Source organism: Scyliorhinus canicula, chromosome 7 (genome assembly GCF_902713615.1).
Source record: "Scyliorhinus canicula chromosome 7, sScyCan1.1, whole genome shotgun sequence".
In the NCBI taxonomy this organism is placed as follows: domain Eukaryota; kingdom Metazoa; phylum Chordata; class Chondrichthyes; order Carcharhiniformes; family Scyliorhinidae; genus Scyliorhinus; species Scyliorhinus canicula.
Window position 1 is genome coordinate 201,384,535 of NC_052152.1, and position 26,882 is coordinate 201,411,416.

General features: G+C 47.0%; 1 protein-coding gene across 1 annotated transcript in view; it reads left to right on the plus strand.

Moving 5' to 3' along the window:
* Positions 1-24,920, plus strand: part of LOC119969163 (serine/threonine-protein kinase 3/4) — a 155,179-nt gene extending 130,259 nt beyond the window's left edge. Inside the window, exon 10 of the mRNA XM_038802390.1 lies at positions 24,473-24,920. Coding sequence (XP_038658318.1) covers positions 24,473-24,631 — 159 coding nt within the window. The 3' untranslated portion in view covers positions 24,632-24,920. The remainder of the gene's footprint in view (positions 1-24,472) is intronic.
* The last annotated feature ends 1,962 nt before the right edge of the window (positions 24,921-26,882 follow it).

The following is a 26,882-nucleotide window of genomic DNA, read 5'->3' on the forward strand; positions in this document are numbered from 1 at the left end:
GTTCCGAGCGGGCACAGATCCTTTCTAAAGTAAGGTCAGTACTAACTGGGAGGGAATTTGAAGTCACAGTTCCGGACCTAGGCCACAGGTTGGCTGGTATGAGAAATGTCACACTGGGGCAGAAGACGACACCAGAGTGAGAACTGGGAATTGCATAGATTGTCAAACTCGATGAGCTCTGTGAGATCGTCAGCATTTCCCCCATCTCGATTCATGTCTTTAGAGTTCTGTATATAATATTTTCCTGAGCCCTTATAAGCGGGGTTCCTTTATTTTTCCTTCAATTTCAATTTTCCCTTTTGGGAAAACTGCATCTGAAGTTTCCAATACTTAAAGGACATGTGTTTGTTGTGTACATATATATAATGTATATATGTGTGTATAGGTAGATATATATATTTTTTTAGTAATCTTTACTGTCACAAGTAGGCTTACATTAACACTGCAATGAAGTTACTGTGAAAATCCACTCGTCGCCATATTCCGGCGCCTGTTCGGGAGAATGCAAAATGTCCAATTCACCTAACCTGCACATCTTTCGGGACTTGTGGGAGGAAACCGGCACACCCGGAGGAAACCCACGCAGACACGGGGAGAACGTGCAGACTCCGCACAGACAGTGACCCAAGCTAGGAATCAAGCCATGGACCCTGGCGCTCTGAAGCAACAGTGCTAACCACTGTACTACCGTATCATCATGTATATTAGATGTGTGTGCACATGTGTATGCACCTTACATTTGGATAGCACCTTGAAATGTTAAGGTGCTTGACAGGAGTGCAGTCAAACAAAAATTGACACCAAGCCACATTGGGAAATATCATATTGGGACAACTTGGTCAAAGTGTGTTTTTTAAGGAGCGTCTTAAAGGAAGAAAGAAAGATGGAGAGGCTCAGAGAGGAAAGTCTGCAGCTTAGGGCCTGTGTGACTGGTGATTGAAAGGGATATGTAACACATATATATATATGACAGTGAATACCATATATCACAATCCTTTTGCTGGATGATTGGAGTTGGATGGACAACTGGCATTAATATTTTAATAGAATATATTTTGGTCATGAAATTATGAGGTCCACTTACTTTCCATCTGTTAAAGCATTGAGAGGATGATTAGGCGAATTGCTCTGGTGCACTTTTCTGCTTTTGTATAGTTTAAAAAAAAAATATTTGCAGCATGTAGAATGGAGCCCCATCAATTTTGGAATGTTCACACATGATCAATAGATCTTAGAGCAGGTCTGAGCCACTGTTGATTTATGCTGTCTGGTAGCAGTAGAAACCGAGTCACTTTTAAAATTGACCCCAGCAGTACTCAATAAATCTCAACCCAGTCTCACAACAGTCTGCCGGGGAAAGAACAATCGTTTTCTCGCTTTGATTTGGGGTTGTTTTTTGTCTTTGACCTGTGCTCTCAATGGCTTTGCTTTCTGGTGCTAACTTTTCATTGACTGCTACCGTTGCAAACAGCATCTTAAAGGGGAATAGAAGGTCCAGAGAGTTTCTTCCATGTTGTTCACCCTTGTTTAGAAGGAAATGATGAGTCTAGTTTAAACGTACTTGGCTTCTTTTCCATTAGCGTTGAGTCACGTTGGGTAGCAGGCACTGTATCCCAAAGAGTGAGATAGTATTTAATCATTCCAAGTTTATGGAGATTTGCAGGTAAGCAGGACTGGCCTGTTACCATCTAATGATCTAATATTTGGAGTTTATCCAATACTCTGCTGCTATATCCTAACTTCCACCAAGTTCTATTCGTTTCTCACCCCTCCACTCATTGACCGACATTGGTTCCTGATCCAGTAGCATCTCGATATGAATGCTTGGCTAGCCAGTGTGACACCAACATCCCATGAATGAATAAATAAGAAAAATTAAAACGCACCGGGGGACACCTTATTAGTTTAAGGGTGCCAATCTGTTGTTGAAAACCACGTGCTCTAGTTTTCTTTAGTCACAAGCCTAAATGCCCCAATGTTTGTGATTTTTCAAATTAAGATCTAATTGCTTAGCCTAATCCGTTCTGCTCATTAGTTTCCTTTGTTGCATCATTGCATATTGACTCAGGTTTGGAGTTTTTCTTGGCTTGGGGCTGCTTGTACATAAACGTTGGTGATTCAGGTTAGCACCAGGAGGCCAGTTTCTGATTCATGGACATGGAAAGTGTGGTTGGATCCTGGCAAGCAAATAGGAATTGCCTGAAGCTGAACTGATTGAATAACTCACTTCAAGTTGTTTTATCCTTGTATAAACCGGGAAAAGTTTTGGTGTTAAAGGTCAGCGACAGCCGTTTGATCCATCGAGCCTCTGCTGGCTCTTTGAAGAGAAATCCACCCAGTCCCTTGCAATTTTTTATCCTTCAATGACTTTTCCAGTTCTCTTTTTCAGAGTTATTCTTGTGTGTTTCCGCCATCCTATCAGGCCGTGCATTCCAAATCCGACCATCTCAACTGGAAAATTCATATCCTTGTGTTTGCAAATTCCTCAGCGGTCTTGCCCCTCCCCCTTTCCATAACCACCTCCAATCCTCCATAAACTCTACAACTTGGTCCATTGTGCATCCCAGATTTCCTTCCCTTTGTGTTGGCAGCTGTACTTTCCGCCTCCTAGCCCTGAAGTTTTGGAATTCCTGCCCTAACTCCCTCTGCTTCCACCTCTTCCTCCTCCTTTGTCAAGACGCTCCTTAAAATGCACCAAGCTTCTGGTCACCTGTGCTAAAGCCTCTGCCGTGGCTCCATTATGTTTTTTCTGAGAATGAGACGTATAATGGTAAAGCTGCTACATCAGTGCAAGTTGTTAATAGATTTACATTGCATCCCGGCACCCCTGCTCTCATGTTGGAAGCAGACATTAACTCCTGTGGGTGGACAGGCGGTGGAGTTTACAGCATCTGACAAAGATTTTTGGATCAACCATTTCCTAAAAATAAGCAATAAGTGCCGAGCCAAATAAGCCCTTCAGAAATACTTGTGTCAGGACGTGAGCCTGTTGAAGCAGACTCAAAATATTTACCAAACCAACTAGGACATTCTGAGGACCAATGGCAAATCGGGAAACCCGTGGAATTCCAGATTCAGACGGATCAGTGTGTCTGCTTTAGGTCCCACTGTTGATTGAGCCAGGAGCCACAAGCCTGTAGTACTGTTACAAATTCCTAAATCAGATTTATATTAGAGTGCAATTGAAGATGAAGGCTCAGAAGCAAAGCTTCTTGGGCGTCTGTTGTCAAAACCTGAAAGTCTCCCTGCATAAGTCGATTGTCAAGTCATAGAAAAGCGGATGCTGGAAATCTGGAAGAAGAATAAAATGCCGTGAAAACCCAGCAGACCTGGCAAAGAAGAGTCACGTTGGACTCAAAACATTAGCTCTGTTTCTCTCTCTGCAGATGCTGCCAGACCTGCATTTGTTTTTATGAAAGAGAATTATTCTCTGCATTTGTGCCCTGTTTATGTTGCAGAACTTGAGCCTGCATTCAACTGATGTGCACCTGCATGGATTGACCAGAATGGGGCAGTTCGTAGAATCATAGAACCCTACAGTGCAGAAGAAGGCCATTCGGTCCATGAGATCGGGCCCCTGGGCTCCAGTCTGCATCAACCCTTCAAAAGACCACCTTACCTAGGCTCAATATCCCGCCCTATTCCTTCAACCCCACCCTCAGGGACAATTTTACCATGCCCAATCCATCTAACCTGCACATCTTTGGACAGTGGGAGGAAGCCAGACACTGTTTTTATACAAGTCCCGGCACATTCCCCGCCTGCATGGAACTGATCTCGCCTAGTCCTATTGGTGCTCCCAGACCCCCCTGTTTCATCCCCATGTCCCCGTCGGGGGGTTCAGACATGTACAGTCCCTGGTGGAAGGTCTCAAATGTTCGGTTGACCTTTTGTTTGGTTACCAATCTGCCTCTGCTATTCTTCACCTGGGCGATCTGCCTGCTTTCTCAGCTGGTGAGCCAGTAGGCAGCCAGCCTTTTCTCAGTGTTCCTGGAGGGCCCCCCGTGTCTGGCGGAGTTGATGTCCTGGTGGATAACAGGTTAAAGCCCATTTGTAGCTTTTTCCTCTCCGCCAGCAGCTCTACGGTTGGGGCCTCGTGGTACTTTCTGTCGGTCTCCAGAATGGAATCAATCTGTTGTTCCCTGGCCGCACTCTCTTCCCTGTCTCTACGTTCCTTGCAGGCTATAATCTCTCCCCTAATCACAGCCTTCAGTGTCTCCCAGAACGTGGAAGGTGAGACTTCCCTGTACTGGTTATTAGTAACGTAGTTGCCTAAAGCTTGTGATGTTTTCTGGCAAAAAGGCCTTGTCGGCCAAGAGGTCTGTGTCCAGCCTCCACGTGGGGCATTGATCTCGGCCAGTCTCCAACCTCACATCCATGTAATGTGGAGCATGGTCGGAGATGACTATCACGGAATATTCCACGCTTAGGGCAGCACGATAGCACAATGGTTAACACTGTTGCTTCACAGCTCCAGGGTCCCAGGTTTGATTCCCGGCTTGGGTGGAGTCTGCACATTCTCCCCGTGTCTGGGTGGATTTCCTCCGGGTGCTCCAGTTTCCTCCCACAAGTCCCGAAAGACGTGCTTGTTAGGTGAATTGGACATTCTGAATTCTCCCTCTGTGTACCTGAACAGGTGCAACACTAACAGGTATAGCGACTAGGGGCTTTTCATAGTAACATTATTGCAGTGTTAATGTAAGCTTACAATAAAGGTTATTAGTATTATACAATTCCTGGAAGCACTGATTTTCCCACTGCAAAGAAGTCTATCCATTAGTATGTTTTGTGGACCTGTGAGAAGAACGCGAATTCCTTCTCGTGGGTGTAGGAACCGCCAGGTGTCCACTGCCCCCATCTGCTCCATGAATGCTCCCAGATCCCGAGCAAGGCCTGTCCTTTTCCCCAATCTGGGGCTCAATCGGTCATCAATCTGGGGCTCAATCGGTCCGTCAGTGGGTCCTGTACACAGTTGAAGTTGCCCCCCATGATCAGTCAGTGTGTGTCGATGTCCGGGATTTCCACCATGGTCTTTTTTATGAAGTCTGTGTCGTCCCAGTTGGGCGCATACACATTTACCAGAACTACCGGTGCTCCATTCAGGACACCGCTAACCATGACGTACTGACCCCCTGGGGCTGTAACTGTCCTTGTCGCTGTAAGCATAGTCCTCTTACTAATCAGTATGGCTACTCCCCTAGCCCTTGTCCCGTAGCATGAAAGGTCCATCTCCCTCAGGTGTGTCTCTTGCAGGAAGACTATGTGGTTAGCACAGTTGCTTCACAGCTCCAGGGTCCCAGGTTCAGTTCCCGGCTTGGGTCACTGTCTGTGCAGAGTCTGCACGTTCCCGCTGTTATGCGTGGGTTTCCTCCGGGTGCTCCGGTTTCCTCCCACAAGTCCCGAAAGACGTGCTGTCAGGTGAATTGGACATTCTGAATTCTCCCTCGGTGTACCCGAACAGGTGCCGGAATGTGGCAACTAGGGTCTTTTCACAATAACTTCATTGCAGTGTTAATGTGAGCCTCCTTGTGACAATAAAGATTATTATTTTGTCGCCATTCAAACTTCTCAAATGGGTGAAGCCTTGTTCTTTTCACTGGGCTGTTAAGTCTCTGACATTCCAGGTGATAATCCTGGTGGGGTTTTTTTGTCCCCCTTCCTGCAGGATCAACCATACTTACCTGGTGGATGCGCCCCTGCACTCGGGGGTTTCCGTTTGTTAGGGGGCCGTCCCAAAATGGCCGCGGTCTCTGTTCTCACCATGAGACCGGGCTCCTGCTTTCCCTTTGTCCAGGGACCCTCTAAGGTGGCTGCTTGCGGCGCCAAATTGTTTTCCTCGGCCTGCTCCCTAGCCGAGGCTGATCCGAAAACCCACCCTAACCTGTTCCCCCCCCCCCCCCCTCCCCCAGCATTTCCCTATCCCCGTCTCCTCCTGAGCGTTCCCCCTCCCTATCCCTGTGTGCCAACCCCCTGCCCTCTGGGGCCAGGTGCCCGCCACGCCCTCCCCTTGCTGTCTGTCTACCTGTGCTAGCTATCCCTGCTAGTGTGGTGGCCCACCTCCCGGGGTTGGTCTAGCCTCTAACTTACGCCTGCTGACTCTCCTCTTCCTCTGCCTGTTCGTCACTCACTTGCATTCCCCTGTCCTCACTCTTCCCAGTGACCCGGTCTTTTTGATCAGAGTGAGGCAGCTCAGTCCTGTGCAAACATATTAACTGTCCAATGAGTCACTATTTCTTTAGCGATACTCCTTTGATCTGTCTTCAGCTTTGCCTCGTCTGCCTCTTGTCCAGGCCGTTGGGCTGTACAGATTTGTTTGCCTCCACCTGGATGTTGAAATAGTGTTCTTTTCTGGTACGTGACCCAGAACCTGGCTGGGAACAGCATACCGAATCACACCTCGCTCTTGTATAGGGCCAATTTCGCCTGATTAAATTCAGCCCTGCGCTTTGCCAGGTCTGCCCCAATGTCTTAGTAAATTTGGATTTTGTGCCCTTCCCAGGTGCTCGCTTTAATCTGCCTTGCCCACCTTAGGATCCTCTCACGATACTGGTATCTGTGCAACTTGGCGATGACCGCCCTTGGCTGTTCTCGTGCCTTGGGTTTCGGTCTGAGCGACCTGTGTGCTCTGTCGAGCTCTGGGGGGTCGGGGAAGTTGTCTCTCCCGACTAGGTTACCCAGCTTTGGGCGACGTAGCCCGTCGGGTCTCTGCCCTCGATACCTTCTGGCAGGCCCTCAATCCGAATGTTCTGTTGTCGGGACCTGTTTTCTTGGTCCTCAACTTTCCCCTTTATGTTCCCTTGGGCCGCCATCAACCTTTTAATTTCTATTTCCAGGGTGACCATCCTGTTGCTCTGCTCCGTCAAAGCTTTCTCAAAGGTCGTGGATTGACCTTTCCTGTGCTTCCACCTCCTTCCCCAACCTGTTGATCGTTTTTTGTTTGGTGACCATCGCCTCTGTCACCGCCACCTGGATTTCCATCCTGATCACCTCTTTCATGGCGGTCAGCTCCTTCATGAGGAAAGTCTTCCATCCGTCTCCAGGTGGTGGGGGAGAGGCTAATGCTCAGGTCGTCGGTCTCCTTCCCTCCTGGGTCGCCGAAGCCCCCTCGTCTCGTGGGTCCGCTGGCTCGTCCGCCTGCTGCTCGTGGCCGTTTCTGCCATCCTGCCCTCCCTTCGACCCCTCAAGCTCCTGTTTGCTGGCATTTTGGTGTTGACCCTTTCATCTCATCGTTGAGGTTCGCCTCACAGTGCCTATTTGGTTCTGGGTCTGGAGGAGAGCCACCTGATGTGCGTCCACCGTCACTGGCAGTCGATTAAGCGTTTTCTATAATTTGTAGTGAAATATTTGGCATGTATTAAATGTGTTTAATCTTATTCATGGGGTCATGGTTAGTGAACAAGCTTGGGCCCGCCAAGGTGATGGTGGGCGGGGGGACACTCATGCAGCCCACTCTCTGGTCTAGGTTGCCCATCACTGCTGTAGGCCGTGTCTAGCCTCCAGCTCAAATTCTCAATCTGCTACTTGTATTGTAGGACAACTTTTTTTTTATAAATTTAGATTAGCCAATTATTTTTTCCAATTAAGGGGCAATTTAGCGTGGCCAATCCACCTACTCTGCACATTTTTGGGTTGTGGGGGCGAAACCCACGCAGACACGGGGAGAATGTGCAAACTCCACACAGACAGTGACCCAGAGCCGGGATCGAACCTGGGACCTCAGCGCCGTGAGGCGGTTGTGCTAACCACTAGGCCACCGTGCTGCCCACTATTGTAGGACAATTTGATTGGGAGTTAAAAATGCTTCCATGCTCGAGCAGGATGATTGCATTGGAGGCTGAGTGAATTGTGCATTTAAATTTTCTCCCAAATGGGGGAATTCTCCTCTCCCTGTACGTGCCTCTGCACAATCACCAGCAGTTCCACAGTCAAGAGTGAAAACAAATCCTCCGTGCTTATCCCTCAGCTGCTTATTCCATTGTAATTCAGTTGAAAGATACTGGTGCGTTTTGGGGGAGCTGGGGGACAGGGCTGGGGAGAGCGGGAGGTAGGGAGGTATGTGCAAACATTCAATAATTTATTGCAGTGGGAGGTAGGGGCCCTGAGCTATGGGATGAGGCAGTGTCACCTGTCATTACAATCAGTCTGTCTGAGAGTAATTTGAGTGGCATAGATTCACTTGGTGGGGGAGACGTAATTTTGCATTTAACTAAACACTGCTTGAGGCCAGCACCACGAGGTTTAACCCTGGTGACTCAGAATATTTGAAGGTTATTTTGTCGCTTGACTGGCAGACTGGATGGATTGATTTTTGATGTACTGGCGAACAACCCTTCCTATTGTATTGCAGGGAGGCAAATTTTCAAACACAGGAAATAGGTTTTGATTAAGCGAGAACGGCTCTGTAATACAGAGAAGGTCACACTGATTTCAGTTTGCAGATACTGCAAACAAAACATGACTTCGCTTTAGACTTGAGGGAATAATTGGGCTCGCCTCTCCCTAGCACCCAAAAAAAATACGCTGACTCTATCTTTGTTCCGCCTCCGTGTGGACTCGTATTTGAAGGACAACTTGCATTTATCTGGCCCTACATAGACAATACTAGATGGGTGATTGACTTAAAGCTTGGTCAAAGAGCTGGTTTTAAGGAACGGCAAAGAGTGATGGAAATCAAGGATGTGCAAGAGGCCATAATTGAAAGGGTGCAGAGATCTGTGGGGGGAGGGGGGGAATTTGTCGGGCTGGAGGAGGTCACAGAGATAGGGAGGGGCTTGGCCATGGTACGATGTGATGGGTGAGTCTCAGTGCAAGTTAGGTTGCAAACTGGAGTTTTGGATTAGGGCAATGTGGGAAGGGAACCGGGAACATATGCGATGGCTACATTTTAAGACACAGTGAATTTCACAGGAAAAACGTTCTGTTATTGTGCCATCTTCTGCAAGGGTTTATCCCACAAAAAAATGCTGATGGACCATTGGAATGTGGTTATTTGAGATCCCATGGTGTGCTGAAGGAGCTTTTTACCAATGACATTCAGCTTGAATTTGAATTGAAAAGGCCACAGAAAGAGGTCCTGCAGACTCAGCCGGGTCCTTGCATTCTCACTGTGCTGTGATCGAGGGTGCATCACTCCAACGCCTGATCTAATTCACCCAGGACTTTGAACCAATATCTACCTTCAATGTGAGGCAGTTGGGCAGCTCCGTGTCCTCTGATCATTGTTTCCCGCCTTGCTTTGCCGCCTGAGTCTCTACAACCTTGGCGGTGTCCTGCATTATCGCCGTGGCCACTTCACTCAACCTCTTCAAATGCAAAGCCATTCCCACAAATCAGCTGAAAGGGAAGAAGTGTCACAATGGTGACAGACTGCCTGAGAATGATTTTCTCAGCTGAACGCATACACTCTGAAGACAGCGCGGCTGCATACTAACAACAATAATTTGCATTTATATAGTGCCTTTAATGTAGTACAGTGTCCCAAGGCACTTCATAGGAATGATTCTGAAACAATTTGATATCGAGCCACGAAAGGGAGATATTAGGACAGATGGTCTAAAAAGCACGCTTAAAAAGGAGGTCTTAAAGGAAGAGACCCAACACTTCCATTGAGTCAGCGGACACATCCAGAGTGAGACACAGCCAAGAGTGGGTTTGGGAATTTGTAGCTAGGTGGGAATTGAATTGGTAAGACTGTTCCTTTTTAAATTTCAGAAGTGTAATTTAATTTATTCCAGAAATTGTGCAGTAAAGGTTACTAAGGGGCTGCCCCATCCAATCACATAACTGAGTTAGATAACTGTCAGTCACCTAAAGCCTAATTAGGAGGCACCAATTGGAACTGCTTTGATCTAAAGTTGGCAGGTGGGTGAGTGGTCTCAGGCCTATTTAAAAGAGCGATTTGAAACTCACTCTCAGTGAACCAGCAGACACATCCAGAGTGAGACACATCGAAGAATGATTTCCTTTCTAAATTTCCTTTTTCACCTCTATCCCCCTCTCTTCTCCCCCCCCCCCCCCCTTTTCCCCATTTCTTTCTCCCCCTCTTTCTCCCCCCCCTTCTTCCTCCCCCTCTCTTCCCTCCCCCTTCTTCCTCCCCCTCTCTTCCCTCCCCCCTCTTCCCTCCCCTCTCTTCCCTCCCCTCTCTTCCCTCCCCTCCTCTTCCCTCCCCTCCTCTTCCCTCCCCTTCTCTTCCCTCCCCCTCTTCCCTCCCCCCTCTTCCCTCCCCCCTCTTCCCTCCCCCCTCTTCCCTCCCCCCTCTTCCCTCCCCCCTCTTCCCTCCCCTCTCTTCCCTCCCCTCTCTTCCCTCCCCTCTCTTCCCTCCCCTCTCTTCCCTCCCCTCTCTTCCCTCCCCTCTCTTCCCTCCCCTCTCTTCCCTCCCCTCTCTCCCTCCCCTCTCTCCCTCCCCTCTCTCCCCTCTTTCCCCTCTCCTCCGTCTCCTCCCCCCCTCTTCTTTTCCCCATCCTCTTCTTTTCCACACCCTGTTCCTGCACCCCCCCCCCTCCTTTCCCCCTTCTTCTTCCCCGCTCTCTTCCTCCACCCACCTCTTCCTCCATCCCCCACCCCCTTTCTCCCCAATCTCACAATTCACTCTTCTTCCAGAAATCACTGGTAATTTATTCTCATTCCATACTCCAGTGTATGTGGGTCGTTGGCTAAAGTGCTTTGCGATATTAAATGGTGACTCTAGGACTGATGCACCATGTATCACCCAACGTCATAAGTGTCTTACAAGGCTGCATTTCAAAGCATCAAGACAAATGATATGCACCCAGCCTGGTGCATTTGTCCCATAAATAACTCTGAGCACTTGGTTTTGGTTACTTAGCAAAGTCTGAATTAAAATTCCTCATAAAAGTCTTGGATAAGGCTGGAGGATATAGTGAATCCCCCTCGGGTGACTGGATGCTGGCAAGTGAGAATGTAAGGAGTATTGAGGAATTGATCAGAATCACGGTCGAGAGAGGGATGAGAGCAATTAGAATGGAGACTTGGACAGCCTTCAAAAGGAAATGAGATTTACATCAATACACTGGCTGCGATTAGATTTTAAAACCTTCAAGACCGCTTTGGTGAGGAAGGCTTTTGTGCTGAGGACTTGCTCTTCGTAGGTCAAGAAGTCGAACATAAAAAGTATTGCCATGTTTTAACTAAACCGAATACAGTACTGAAGTTTATTTAATTTTCTCTTAAATGGTTTGACAGTGAATTCTAAGCTACGTTTATAAACTTGTGCTTATCCGATGTTCTGCAATGTCCCACTCGCCTCTATTTTAAATTTTAATCCTTGTTTATAAATCAATTCACGGCCTCGCCCCTCCCAATCCCAGCAACCCTTTCCAACCCTATTCATATTTTGCACACACCAATTTCCCCGCACCATCATTGGCAGCGATTCCAGGACTCTCATCCATAGAATTCTGTCCAGCTCTTCTTTCAGGCTGCTCTTAAAACATTCCTCTTTGACCAATCCTTTGACCGTCCATTGTGGCTCGGTGCCAGATGTTGTTTGCCAATGCTGTCACGAAGGGCTGTGGGAATTTTTACCACGTTAAAGGTGCTGAGCAAATGCGGGTTGCCATCACAGCTAAAAGAACACATTTTGTTAGGCGTGGCCAGTTAGTGGTCAGTGCTGAAAAAGGGCTTTGTGTGAATTAGGACACGGGCAGCACTGTTTTGGGACGAGCACAAGTTTACGGAGGGTGTGAGGTACGAGGCTGGGCGAGTGTTGGGATAGTCAAGTCTCGAGGTAACAAAGGGATGGATGAGAAGTTCAGTACCAGGTCTGCCCGAGCACGGTGGGGATGAGCAGTGTTACAGAGGTGGAAATAAGCAAGTTTAGACTCGCCCATGAGGGGCGGCGAAGTGGTCAGCACTGCTACCTCATGGCGCCGAGGTCCCAGGTTCGATCCCGGCTCTGGGTCACTGTCCGTGTGGAGTTTGCACATTCTCCCTGTGTATGCGTGGGTCTCACCCCCACAACCCAAAGATGTGCAGAGTAGGTGGATTGGCCACGCTTATTGGAAAAACAAATAATTATCCATGAAACCAAATCCATAAAATCCCTACAGTGGAAAAGGAGTCCATGTAGCCCATCAAGCTTGCATTGACCCACTACCCAGGCCCCCTCCCCACCCTATCTCCATAACTCCACACATTGATCATGGCCAATCCATCTAACCTGCACATCTTTGGACTGTGGGTGGAAACACAGAAACTGGAGAAAAGTATAAACTCCGCCCAGTCACCCGAGGCCAGAATCGAACCTGGGTCCCTGGATCTGTGAGGCAGCAGTGCTAACCACTGCTTACTGTGCCAAGGTAGCTGAGAACAGTACCTGTGAAAAATATACAGCAGCATAATGTTTCTGTGTGAGCCCCAACCTTGAGAATAGAAGCATTCGACCCTGTGCCTTCGTCTGTTGTCTGTTCCACTGTAGGATCACTGGCCGGTGGTTAGCTTTATTCATTATTTATCCAAGGACAGCTCCTTAAAAACCGGTTGGGGACCAAGCCAGGCCTTACTCTTGCTGATATAGCCAATAACATCAAAATAGGCAGGCAGCGTTTAACATCTCATCCAAAATATCGTGCAGCACTCCCTCAGCACAGCATGGAAGTGTATCCAGAGGCCCAGGATTATTCTCTGAGGTCAAGGGTTCAAATCCCACCATGGCAGCTGGTGGAATTTAAATTCAATTAACAAAACCTGGAATTGAAAGTTAGTCTCGGCAGCGGTGTCCATGAAAGGCACGTCCAATAGCAATGCGGGCTCTAAGTCCTGAGCCATGGTACAGACCAGGTTTGCTCCCGGTCTTTGTTTCGTCAACTAGCCGCAGCCAGTGTAGCAGTTTGGTCGCTGTACTTGTTCTCAAAACCCCGAGCTGGGAGCTCGCAGAGGGCCGTTGACTCGGTACCCTAGCTCAACTCTGCCCCGCTATTTGGAAGAAGCCAAATAGAAGCATTTAATTGTACAAAAACTGTGAGCCTCACTGACAATTGGGAAAATATAACATTTATGTTTTAAATACGGTCTTCCATGAATAAGCAATGGGGTTGGCTAGAAGGAATATTCGCTTGGCTTAAAGGATAGTGGATGTAAATGTTGTTAAAGGTTTCCTTACTAGGCACGGAAAGTACTGATGGCCCAAGTCTATCAGTTTTCTTGGTGTGCTGAGTTTGACCTTTTAGAACATGTCTTAGTTGTAAAGGTTATTCAATGTTTATAGAGGCAGGGCCGAAATTAACTGAATCATGTATCAGACACTCTCCCATTCGGATCCATTTGCAATAAATGGCAGATCTTTGCACAGCATCTCGGAACAATGATCGACCCAATAACCCATAGCCAATAAATACACACTGTAGGTTTCTGACTCCGAGGGGTCAGCAAGGATCATTCTGATTTATCCCTCTGCAGATGCATAGAGGTATGGTGGGACAGTTTCACATAAGTGTTTTGAAGTGTTTCTCAAGTGGAGTGGGATTTTTGATGGACAGTCACAACACTACGGGCGTGATTCTCTGAGCCCCGCGCCGTGCCGGAGAATCGCCGCCCCGATGCCGGTGTGCGATTCTCCGAGGTGCGGAGAATTGGCGCCGCGTTTGGCGCAACGCCGGTTGTGGGCCGCTTTCCACGGCTGGGCCGCCGATTCTCCGGCTGGGCTGAGCGGCCACGTGGAAACGGCAGAGTCCCGCCAGCGCCGTTCACCCTGGTCGCTGCTAGCGGGAACTCTGCGCCAAGGGTCGGGGGGTGGCCTGTGGGGAAGGGGGAGGAGTAGGGGGACTCTGTCCCCGGTTTTGGGGGGGGGGGGGCTCTGATGAGGTCTGGCCTGCGATCGAGGCCCACCAATCAGTGGGCCGGCCTCTCTCTCTCTCTCTCTCTCTCTCTCCCCCCCCCCCCCCCCCCCCCCCCCCCCCCCCCCCCCCCCCGGCCTTCTTTGCTGCGCAGCCGGCCCCTGAACCCCCATGCCATGTTGCGTAGAGACCGGTGCGCTGAAGACCCCCCCCCCCCCCTGTGGGGGCCAGAATCTGTTGTCCCCGCGCCCGTTGTGCGCCATCGTGAAACGCGATGGCGTTCACGACGACGCGAACACTTAGTCTCCATTTTGGAGAATCGTGCCCTACGTTCTTTTGGGAATGGAGAAGACCAAATGGCCTCAAGTGTTTTGGGAAAAACTTTTAAAATGTATTTACCCCCACGACGAGCAGCTCTTCAAACACGGTCACAAACATCCCCCACCTTTTCTCAACACGTCTGCAGAGTTCTTTAACTCATATTTTATCTTCAACTGCAGGAAGTCATACAGATCACCCAACCAAGCCGCTACCCCCAGTGGCGATGCCGACGCCACTCCAGTAAAATTCACCTCCATGCAATCAGAGAGGCGAAGGCCACAACATCGGCCTTCCTCCTCTCCATGAGCTCCGGATTCTCTGAAACCCCAGATATCGCCACCAATTGGTCCGGGTCCACCTCCTCCTCCATTATCCTGGCTAAGACCGTGACCACTCCCGTCCAGAATCTTCCCAATTTTTCGCAACCCCAAAACATGTGCGTATGATTCGCTGGCACCCGCCCACACCTCTCACACTCATCTGCTACCCCCTGAAAGAACCCACTCATTCTCGCCCGAGTCATATGCACCCTGCGCACCACCTTAAACTGTATCAGGCTCATCCTTGCACAAGAGGAGGTCCCGTTTACCTTTTGCAGTGCCTCATTCCATTCTCCCCAATTGATCTCTCCTCCCAACTCCCCTTCCCATTTCTCCTTGATCTTCACCACCCGCTCGCCTTCCTGCTCCCCCCATATATCCCCAATTCTTCCCTCCCCTTCCACGTCCAGAAGCAGCAGTCGCACCAGCAGGGTGTATCCCAGCAACCTAGGGAACCCCTTCCAGACCTTTCACGTAAAGACCCTAACCTGTAGATACCTGAACTCACTACCCCTCAGCAGCTCTACCGTCTCCCTTAGCTCCTCCAGACTGGCGAAGCCTTCCTACAAATGCAAATCCCTCACCTTGACCAGCCCCACTTCCCTCCACCTCCTGTATACGCTATCCATCCCACCCCTGGCTCAAACCCATGATTCTCGCACAGCGGCGTTAACAACAATATCCCTTCTACCTTAAAATGCCTCCTCAACTGATTCCGTACCTTCACCGTGGACTGCACCACCGGGCTCCCTGAATACCTACTCCGCACATTGACAAGTAGGGTGCTCTTTCCAAGGGCTAGTGCAGACTGGATGGGCCGTATGGCCTCCGCTGTAAATTTTTAAATTCTAATCACACATAGTTCCGTGTGTTTGTGGGAGAGTGAGAGTTACTGGAATAATACTACGGTACACGAAGAGAGAACAAGGACAAAGAGAACTGCGTCCTCACAAGAAACAGGATATCAAGCCTGCCATGTTAAAACTTGTGTCAAAACTTGGTTAGAATACACTTGGAATACTGTGCACAGCTCTGGACCCCAAATTTTAAAACAAGGAAGTGAAGAGCAAACTCTGCCACATGTAGGGTTGGGTAGATAGGTTCTAGGTTGTTTGGAGTATGTGCACTCGCTCCGAAGTCTGGACTTCACATCTGTACTTTCCTAATGAAGTCCCTCATGTGTTTGGTGCCTTTTCCATTTTGGTCAACCATAAGGCAGGGCCTCCCACGAGCCAAAAAATATGTTTGGAAAAAATCCTAAAAGGATTCACAGGAATGAAACCAGAATTAAGGACATATTATAATGAAAGGCTGGCTAGACCACGGTTCTTTGTTTCAGGAAAGGAGAAGACTGAGGGTCTTTAAGAATATGAAAGGGTTTGGATAGGGTAAATTTAGAGATGTTAATCAGAACTGTACATACAAGATAGATGCTAATAAATCCAATGGATAATTCACAAGGAACCTCTAAAGAGTGGTGAGAATGTGGAACTTGCTACTTCAAGGAGTAGTAGAGGTGAATTGGCAACGGTGTGTCTAAGGGAAAGCTAAATAGGCACATAATGCAGAATGGAATTTGCTGATGTGATTGGTTGGGGGGGGGGGGGCGCATAAACACTGGCAAAGACCAGTGGGTTGAATGAGTTGTTTCCATTCTGTAGAATCCCCAGTAATTCCCTTTGCAGGTTTCAATCCGTTGAATGATCAATCTTGATTCTGCCGTATCCGACCATAGCCACCATCTACTGCAACTATTTGCTTTTATATTGCACCTTTAACAGAAAACATTCCAACACGAGATAGGCCCATTATCTTTTTTTATATAAATTTAGTGTCCCCAATTAATTTTTTCCAATTAAGGGGCCATTTAGTGTGGCCAATCCACCTACCCTGCACATCTTTTGGGTTGTGGGAGCGAAACCCACACAAACACAGGGAGAATGTGCAAACTCCACACGGACAGTGACCCAGAGCCAGGATCGAACCTGGGATCTTGGCGCTGTGAGGCAGCAGGGCTAACCCACTGCGCCACCATGCTGCCCTGATAGGCCCATTGTCAAGGGGCAATTTGACACACATCCTTGATGGTGCAACACGCGGTGTAACATTTTGAAGCATCACCCTCTACTTTGGTGGGACACACACACGGGCTTGAACCCAGATACAAGACTGCCACCAAACTGCTGTTCCATAGTCCTGGATCCCAACCTGGAAATGAGGACAAGACTAGTGGATTTGAACACTCAGTAGTTTGAGGAAGTGTGCATGTTTGTGTGCTGGTAAAATGGGGCACTTCGCAACTTAAATGATGCTGCGCATTGGTGTGACGTGACACTGCATAATAAAGTCCGTTGGAATCCTCTAAATTGTGTTTGTTCGAGATGTTATGAAATGTTGTGAAGTACAGTGTTTACCCAAGGCCTGACAGTCTGCATTATTGCAGGAGTCCCTGGGCACCAGAGTTCATTTCTTTGTGAAATGCAGGCAAGAACCATCCATATAGTCGACATCGTCTAAGATTTAAACGTGCAATTTAAAATCCAAACACTCAGACCAGCCTTCATAAATTCAGAACTAACTGATTCCTGATTTCATCGTCTAAATAATGAGAACTTCTGAATGAGTACTTGAGAAAATTGACTGGGTTGAATGTTAATTAGTTTTTAAAGGAACTGAAATGATCACTCATGGCAGAAGCATCAAGTTTGTAGTATTCAGCCATCCCGACCCATCAGAGAGATTGTACAATTCTGGGCACCACACTTGAGAGGAACAATAGCAAGATATTGGGTTCAAAGGTTGTTCAGCATGACACCAGAGGCGAGGACCTTCTGTTACATGGGGGAGACTGGAGAATGTGGGGTTCCTCTTCCAGTGAAAAAAGTTACATCAAGAATTAGTCGGGACATTCAAAATCCTGAGTAGTCGCTCAGAAGGAACCAGGTGTCTATAACCAGAGGACTTGGATTTAAGAGAATTGGTAAAAGGATTAAAGGGTAGTTGAGAGTTTTTAAAAAATACAGTGAGTTGTGATGTTCTGCACAGTCGGAAAGGGTTGTGGAAGCCGACTCGATAGCAACTTCAAAATGTATGAAGAGAGATTGAATAGTTTAGGCCTATACTCTCTGGAGTTTAGAAGAATGAGGGGAGATCAGGTTGAGATATACAAGATGACAAAGGTATGGATAAAGTAGACATGAAGTGGATGTTTCCTCCTCTAGGGCATTCTCGAACGAGAGTGCATAGCCTTAGGATAAGAGGTAGCAACTTTTAACGCTGTGATGAGGCGAAACTACTTCCTCCAAAGGGTTGTGAATCTGTGGAATTCGCTACCCCTAGAGAGCGGTGGATGCTGGGACCGTGAGTAAATTCAAGGAGTTAGACAGATTTTTAATTGGTAATGGGGTGAAGGGTTATGGAGAACGGGCAGGACGGTGGGAGTTAAGGCCAGGATGAGATCAGCCATGATCAAATGGCGGAGCAGACTCAATGGGCCAAATGGCCTAATTCTGCTCCTATATCTTATGAACTTATAAAAAAGGAAGTGGATAAATCCTTGAATAGATGAAAATTCCACGACTCTGGGTGAAGGATAGATTATCGGATTCGCTGGATATCTCCATCAAAGATCTAGTGCAGGTACGATAGACAAGATGTCCGTCTCCAGTGTTGTGCTGTATAATTCTATGTAGTACCTTTCACATCTTCGTGATATCCCAGTACACTTCACAACTAGTGCATTACTTTTTGACGGTAGTCACGATTGGAACAAAGGCAAATATGGCACACAGCAGGTCCCCACAAACTGCAGTGAAATGAAGGGTGGCTGAGGGACGAATTTTTCCCAGGGAATACAATGAGCACTAACACTGTTTTTCCGCAGAGTCTTTTACAACCGCCTGAACAGGCAGCTTGGAGTCTCGGCCTAGCGTCTCACCTCAGGTGGTGCAGCACCTCCTCACAACTGCACTGTAGGGTCAGCCTGGTGTACATGCTCACGTCTCTGATTCAGGAAGCCAGGCTTCATGTTCAATCTGTGTCAAGTTATCTGATCTTAGCTGCAGTGAACATCAGCACTCCTAGGCTGCAGGGTGTGTGGGGCATGGGGAGGTTGGAAGAAGGGAGAATCTGACGCAATTCTTTACTTAATCAGTACATAACAATCTTTTATAAACACGCGTGTGCGAATGGGCTGCAGGCACTCACCGTGTGAAGCTGTCACGCATGAAGAGTGGCATTTGAATGAGGTGCAGGGAGGGACTGTCAGCACAAATGGAACTTGAAATGGATAAATGGGAGTCTCCGGGAACGTTCCCCTCCTGGGCGTTGTTACGGGCAATACCCGGGGAAAACATTCAAGGGGCACGAAAAGCAAATTGGGCATGCTGTTTTTTTTTGTTTCAATTTCTCCGAGCACTTCAATTAATTAGTTACAAATAAAATCTTGCAGATGGTTGCAAAACCTGTTTGGACAAGGCAGTGAGTTGGAAGTGGGGTCTTTGGTTGGGGGAGGGGGGGGTCATCATGTGTTGAAACCTCCAGGAATGTATCCAACCAGATTTGGAACCCTGGCCTGTGGGGGATGGAAGACTAAAGCTGGTCGATAAAACAGCACCCTAATAAAAGTGAGGGACTGTCCATCAATCTTTGATTTCTTTGATCTTTGATTTATTGTCACATGTTCCAGAGTACAGTGAAAAGTATTTTTCTGCGCCCAAGGGTACGTACATAGTCGACAAAAAGAATGATCAACAAAGTACATTGGCAAATGGTACATCGACAAACAGTGATTGGTTACAGTGCGGAACAAGGGGAACATTATTAGTAATTATATAAGAAGTGGAAAATAGTTTTAGTAGGTCAGAACAGTGATAGATAAAAGAAAAGGATCTGGGGGAGAGAGCTCGCAGAGAGTCGCCATGCTCCAGCGCCATCTTGGATAACACCCAATAATGTGTGTAACATCAAAGCTGTCTGCATGCGAAAGAGCGATATGCGTAGTCATTCTGGCACGGAAGGAGGCCATTCAGCCCATTGTATCCACTGTGGAGCAATCCAGCTAAGCCCAGCCCCCACTATCTCCATCGTCTTGCAAATGTGCTCCCTTCAAAGGCCTATCCAATTGCCTTTCAAAATCAATGAAACCATGAAAGTGCTTTTTAAAAATTAGTGTCGGAGGGAAATCGACCTTTCGACATTCTGCAAACGTGCGAGGGCAAAATATTTTAGTTCCTTTGTTTGAAAAGCACTGTTTAAAGAGAGAACCTGTGTCATTACTTTGCAGGTGGCAATTACTGCTGCCATTACCATAGTGCATCACCGATATTCACCCTGCAGTTACTATCAAACAGAGGTTGCAAACTCTGCTTTAAGATGTTTTTCTCTCTCTCTCGCAAGTATAAATCTCTCGGGTTTTGTTTTTTAAGCGGTAAATATCGCAGCTGTGCCTAAATCTGTGGGGGAGAGGAGGATGCTGCAGTATGTTTCATTTACAAAAGCCGAAAGGTCGGCAAGCATAAAGTGTTTTGATTTAAGATGAGCCAGAAAGTGAATTTTATTCCCGCACTGCCCCTTGATCACTTGTCATCATTCAGCACATCGTGAAATTCAACATATAATTGACTGTGTCTCCTGGGTGTTTTACAACAAGCAAGCGCCAAAGATCTCTGTGGCTTTTTTTGTCAGAAAATTATTGTTTCAGATTGCAAAAAAAAAAAAACCCCGTCCTGGCGGAGCCTTCAGTATGCGTCTACGTCCAATATCACCTACAAGAAGTTCATTAGAAACTAGCCCCTGGCAACAGACATCAGGCTTTTCCCCAACCCCTCGGTAAATCTCATTTGACACGTAACAAATTCTCTAAAATAAACATGTTGCTGCTCTAGGAGGTGCAGAGATTTAAATTGAGTTGCCGTGATTCAGCGGAGATTTACCATACCTGGGAACAGGTTGCTGGCACTTGCTCAGCCCACACGTTGCCAGGAAGGAGTGTGGGACGTGCAGCATGAGAGGAAAACTTAATTAAGGAGAGCAGGAATGCCTTGATTTGTTTTTAACCAAACAGCAATTTGTATTTCTTCACCGTCAACGTCACAGCAGAATTATCAAAAATAAATTTGTACCTCAGGCCACGTAAGGCGATATTAAGGCAGGTCTTGTTCACGGAAGCAGGTTCTAAAGTGCACCTTAATCTAGGACAAAAGTTCGGCACAACATCGTGGGCTGAAGGGCCTGTTCTGTGCTGTATTTTTCTATGTTTTAACATAGGAATTAGGAGCAGAAGTAGGCAATTCAGCTCTTCGAGCCTGCTCCGCCATTCAATCAGATCATGGCTAATCTCATCCGAGTCTCAAAGCCACCTCCCTGCCTCTCCCGTATTCCTTTAACATGTTTTTAAAATCAGAAATATATCTATTTCCTTCTTGAAACTAGACTCCACCACACTATGGGGTGGGGCAGCGAGTTCCACACATTCACCACCCTCTGCGAGGAGTAGTTCCTCCTCGTCTCAGTTTTAAATCTACCGCCTCTCAACCCATATCTGCCCAAGACCACAGGAAATTACAGAAGGTTGTGAATGTAGCCCAGTCACACAAACCAGCTTCCCATCCATCGACTCTGTCTACAATTCCCACTGCTTCGGAAAGGCAGCCAGCATAATTAAGGACCCCACGCACCCTGGATATACTCTTCTTCCACCTTCCGTCAGGAAAAAGATATCAAAGTTTGAGGTCACGTACCAACCGACTCAAGAACAGCTTCTTTCCTACTGCCATCAGACTTTTGAATGGACCTACCTCATATTAAGTTGATCTTTTCTCTACACCTTGCTATAACTGTAACATTATATTCTGCAGGCTCTCCTGCCTTCCCTATGGACGGTCTGCATTGTTTGTACAGCATGCAAGAAACAATACTTTTCACTGTATACTAATACATGTGGCAATAGTAAATCAAATATCTGTGACACCTGGTTCTAGATTGCTCCATAAGGGGGACCCTTTGGTCTACGTTTACTTTATCAATCCCTTTTAGTATTTTATATACATCAATCAGATCCCCTTTCATTCTTCTAAACTCTAGCACGTATAAGTCCAAACTATTCAATATAAGGTGCTGGTTTAGCTCAGTGGGCTAGACAGCTGGTTTGTGATGCAGAACAAGGCCAGCAGCGCGGGTTCAATTCCCGTACCAGCTTACCCAAACAGGCACCGGAATGTGCCGACCAGGGGCTTTTCACAGTAACTTCATACTTGTGACAATAAAAGGTTATTATTATCTCCTCACACTTCATCCCCGGAATCAATCTGGCCAATCTCCTCTGAGCTGCCTCCAATGTCACACATCCTTCCTCAAAATAAGAAGCCCAAAACTGGACTTGAGGAGAAAGGAATTCCAGAGCTTAGAACCCAGGCAGCTGGCGGGACAGATGCCACTGTACGATAAAAGAAGTGACCAATTTTGGCTCAACTTGGAACCCAAGAATGGATATGTTGCCCCACCAAAGAGTTGAAGTCCAGATCCCCAAAGGATCTCAAAAGATTTTTAAAACACAAATGATTTAGCGCGAGAGCCTGAGGCAGCCAGGGATGGGGTGCTGGGCAACCCAGCCCAAGGAACGAGGCGGGCACAGGAGACGTGTTTGACAGCTTGTGCCTACCTGGTCACTTAGTAGTGAGGCACCCATTCACTTACCCTGTAAATACGAGCCGGATTAGAGAGCAGATGCGGATTTTCAGCGACTAGGTTTCTAAAAGCTCCACGGTAATGTGTCTAAGCAAAAGGTGACGGCGATGCAATTGAATTATTGAAATGGTTTTCTAGCTGTAATTTTCCGTGTTCCTTCCTGCCCAGCTCATGTGTCGATTGAGCTTGAATTTCCAAACCGTGCAAGACTAATAATGTTCTGGGGCGGGGGGAAAAGTGTAAATACTGGCGCGAGCACCAAGGTGCCACACCTAAGGAACATTAATTTGTACTGGGTTTGTTTTTAATGCTCTAGCCCAGAGCCAGCGTTGCCCTTTATCAAAGCTAGTATGGTGAAGCAGTGTAAGCACCTTCCTTGCCCTGAGTCTGGCTTGCTTTTGGCTTCTTTTGACTGAGATTTGAGTCAAAGCACAGGATTGAGCGAAATGGATAGAATGTCCTGATTCATTTTTATGATTTTGTGAATGAAATTGGCTCACTTTAATCATCACAGGTTAATTAAATGCTTTCAAATGCAGTTAAAAGTGGAGAGAAATGAGTGAGATAGCTATTCCCAACTCAACTCTTAAAGTGCCGAGAGTTGTGTGTTTTTTCAAAATTTCCTTTGTAATCGTTCGCCAATTAGTCGTGCGATGAGGCAGGAGGTTCTAGGCTGAGAATCTTAATTGACCATGTCCTTCAGTACAGTGCGCAAGCTGTAAAAGCCATTATGCTGCCCAGGAGTCCAAATCAGATGTAAAGAAAATCTGCAGACTCCACTGCCCACTAATACTGTATAGGACTATAAACCTGCTGAGTAGCCAACCCATCACCAGTGCCTGTTGACACTGCACAACCACGGAGCAATATTTAACTACATTTTTTTTTAAAACTTCATTCATTATTCATTCACACTGCTGCACTATTCTTTATTTGCTCTCGCCCTCCAAGACCTCATGTGGAGGCAGTGCGTACCGTTCTACTGCATTTCTGCACTTCACACAGTGAAGCACAGCATGTTCCACTTAAACGTAAATTTGGTAGTGTGCGGGTCCTTTGTTCCACACTGCAGTGGGACTTAAGTCTGAACCAACACAAGGAAGGGTGTGATTGCACTGGAGGGCGTGCAGAGGCGAGTCACCAGGATGTTGCCTGGGATGGAACATTGAAATTATGAAGAGAGGTTGGATAGGCTTGGGTTGTTTTCGCTGGAGCAGAGGAGACTGAGGGGGCGACCTGATTGAGGTGTACAAGATTATGAGGGGCATGGACAGGGTGGCTAGGGCACCATAGTTGAACGGTCAGTCACGAGGGGACACAAGTTCAAGGTTTAGTGGGGGGACATGAGGAAAAGCTTTTTTTTTTTAACCCAGAGGGTGGTGACAGTCTGGAATGCACTGCCTGGGAGGGTGGTAGAGGAGGGACGATAGGTGAACAATGACTCTCGCCTAAGTCAGTGTCCAACGTGGTGTTACCCCTGCTGGCTTCTGAAGAGAAGGCAAATCAAGTGAAGGCACAGAAGGAAGCTGGAGTAAATTGCAGAGGGCTCTCTGTTACCTTTGCACACTGTAAATTTAGCTGTTAACTGGGATGCGGAGAGAATGGCCTCACCAACAAGAGAAGCCTCTAAGACAGAAACCAACTAGAGGATAAAAGGGAACCCAAACATGTAACGGTGCTTTCTAAATGGGCTGAATGGAAGGCAGAAAAGTGGATTGGGTAAAACAGCAATTTTAAAGATTTCAGTAGAATCTGCAGCACAGAAAGAGCCCATTCAACCCCCCTAGACCATGCTGGTGTTGTCTTCACCTCCCACCCTCCCCCATCAGTAAATCTATTCAACATCCTCACCATTCTGAGTAAAGATGGATTTATTAGTGACTAAACCATATTGAGGAACAGGAGGAGGCCAGTTAGCCAATCAAACATATTCCACCATTTCTGTTGCATCATGGGTGATCTGTATCCCATCTCCATCTGCACACCTTGTTGGTTCTGTAGCCCGATTGTGTTGGGCAAATGTATTATCGGTCTGTGGTTTGAAATTTTCAATTGATCCCCAGCCTGAACAGTGTGGGGGTGAGTTCCAGATTCCCTTTGCCCTGTGTGTGAAGATGTGTTTCATGACGTCACCCATGAAAGATGCAGTTCTAATTTAAGGTGGTGCTTCCTTGTTCATGGCTCCCGCACTGGAGGAAGGTATTCCTCTCTAACTACCCTATCAATTCCTTTAATCATAGACTCCTCAATTAGATTGATCCCCCGCCACTTATGTGTATTCATTTATATCTATTCAATGGGGCCAGGGAGGAAATGAAACTAAACATGTCTTTTTTTAAATTGAATTTGCAGTTGAAGAGTTGGACCGTCGAAGAACTGCAGAGAAGACTTAGCTCACTGGACCCCACAATGGAACAGGAGATCGAAGAGATTCGTCAGCGTTACCAAGCTAAGAGGCAGCCAATCCTGGATGCAATTGATGCCAAGAAACGACGACAACAGAACTTCTGAGACTCCAGGGAGAGTTCTCACCACCAGGACAATGTGCCGAGTTCATCCTCACATGCTGAAAAGTCTGCAAGGAAACATTATTTGCAGAGCACATTCTCATGCGCGCACACACACACTCTCACTCTGTCTTGTACACATACACATTCTTTGTATATACGTATGTGCACACGTGTTCATTCTCTCACATACGTATTCTCTCATAAGCATTCTCTCACATGCACGTTCTCTCTCTCTCTCGTGCGCATTCTCTCGTGCGCTTTCTCTCTCGTGCGCATTCTCTTTCTTCTCTCTCTCGTGCGCTTTCTCTCTCGTGCGCATTCTCTCTCCTCTCTCTCGTGCGCATTCTCTCTCGTGCGCATTCTCTCTCGTGCGCATTCTCTCTCGTGCGCATTCTCTCTCGTCCGCATTCTCTCTCGTCCGCATTCTCTCATCCGCATCCTCTCTCTCGTCCGCATTTTCTCTCTCTCACACAGTCTCTGTATACACACACATTCTCTTGCATACCCAAAAGACAGACTCACTGCTTCTCACCCCCCCCCCCCCCCCCACACACAACCCATTGACCTACACTCATACTCACACACACACACATACAGGTTCACACCCACACACAAACTTGCACACACACAGACTTACAAACATCACCCAAACATAAATCAAAATTCACACGCCATGGACTGTTACGGAAACTTGCCCCTCTAACTCAGGATTTATAGGTAAAATCCTCCACCAGGATGAACGTTGTTTTTATTTTATTTTTTAAGAACTATTTTTCTAGAATACCTTCCAGAAACCTTCAGCTTTATATTTCATACTGAAGCAGAGGAGTCCTCCGATTACTGGCTTTGCAATGCTTAATAAAACTGTATTTCAAAGCTTCAGCGTAAACTTTCCACCCTGCTCCCTTGCAAGCACCTCAAGAAAATCTGGCTTTGCACAGTAGACAGGACTGCTGAATCTAGGACATGGAATACTGAGTGAGGAATCCCTGAAGGAGAGATGTGTTTACTGACCAAGAAACCTTTCTTCCCAGTCTCTTCTCTCATACTATTGGTTTTGTGGTCTATCCTCAATGGTCTGCACGGTGACATTGCAGAAGCAGCCACTCCCAGAGGTGACTTTTATTTATATCTCCACCCCATAATTTGGTTCCCCAGCTTTTATAGTCATCAGTAAAGATAACAAGTCCCCAATCATTTGCTTTGTCCAAGCACATTTAGAAGGTTGGATGGTTAGAACTTGCATTTATATAGCGCCTTTTATAATCTCTGGATGTCCCAAAGTTTTACAGCCAGTGAAGTACTTTTGAGTGTAGTCACTGTTGCAGTGTAGGAACATGGCAGCCAATTGGTGCACAGCAGGCAGCCAATTGGTGCACAGCAAGCAGCAATGAAATGTTGACCAGGTCACTTCCCCAACTCTCCTAAATAGTGCCATGGGATCTTTTTCATCCAACTGAGAGAGCAGACAGGGACCTCTGTTTAACACCTCATCCAAAAGCCAACAGGGCAGCACTCCCTCAGTATTGCACGTGAAGAGTCAGCCTCGAATTTGTGCTCCCGTCTCTAGAGTAAGACTGGAATCCACCATCTGACTTAAAGGTGGGAGTGCCACCAATCAGGTCAAAGCTGATGTTTTACACACCCAGCATCACAGAGCTGACAAACTCCTCACATTAACCCTTTGAGCACTTGAGTATTATTTGCATCTTGAAACGTGTCCACACCTCTTTTCGTATTAAAGCAATTGTCGTCGCCTCTGATAATGATACCGGCCAACAAACGTGTCATTCCTCATAAAAAAAGCGTTACAGTTTTGGCCACAAGTTGTCAAGAGGAACTCTTCCCTCAGTGCAAGATTCTAGTCAGTTACGGTGACTGTTCTATTTGAGTTGCTACTTCCCCACATTCCCAGCCACTGGTTCTTCAGTTTTATAAAGTAGAGAGACAAAGTGGTGAATATTCACTGGAGATTGAAGATTAATGCTTTGTGCACAACCCTCCAGCAAAACGCACGTCAGCATCAACCTATCTTTCTCTTTCAGTTGTGAAGTGTTTCTAGCCAAATGTTATAAATATCAGATTATCAGCATCATATTTCCTTTTTACTGCAGACATTTACTTGCAGCTGGTCACTAACTTAATGGAGTGGAATTTTCCCAGGCATTTAGCTTGATTGTAGAAATTCATGGATAAATTAATCTTTTATACATTTACAAAAAAAAACAAATGAGTCTCCAAATTCAAATTAA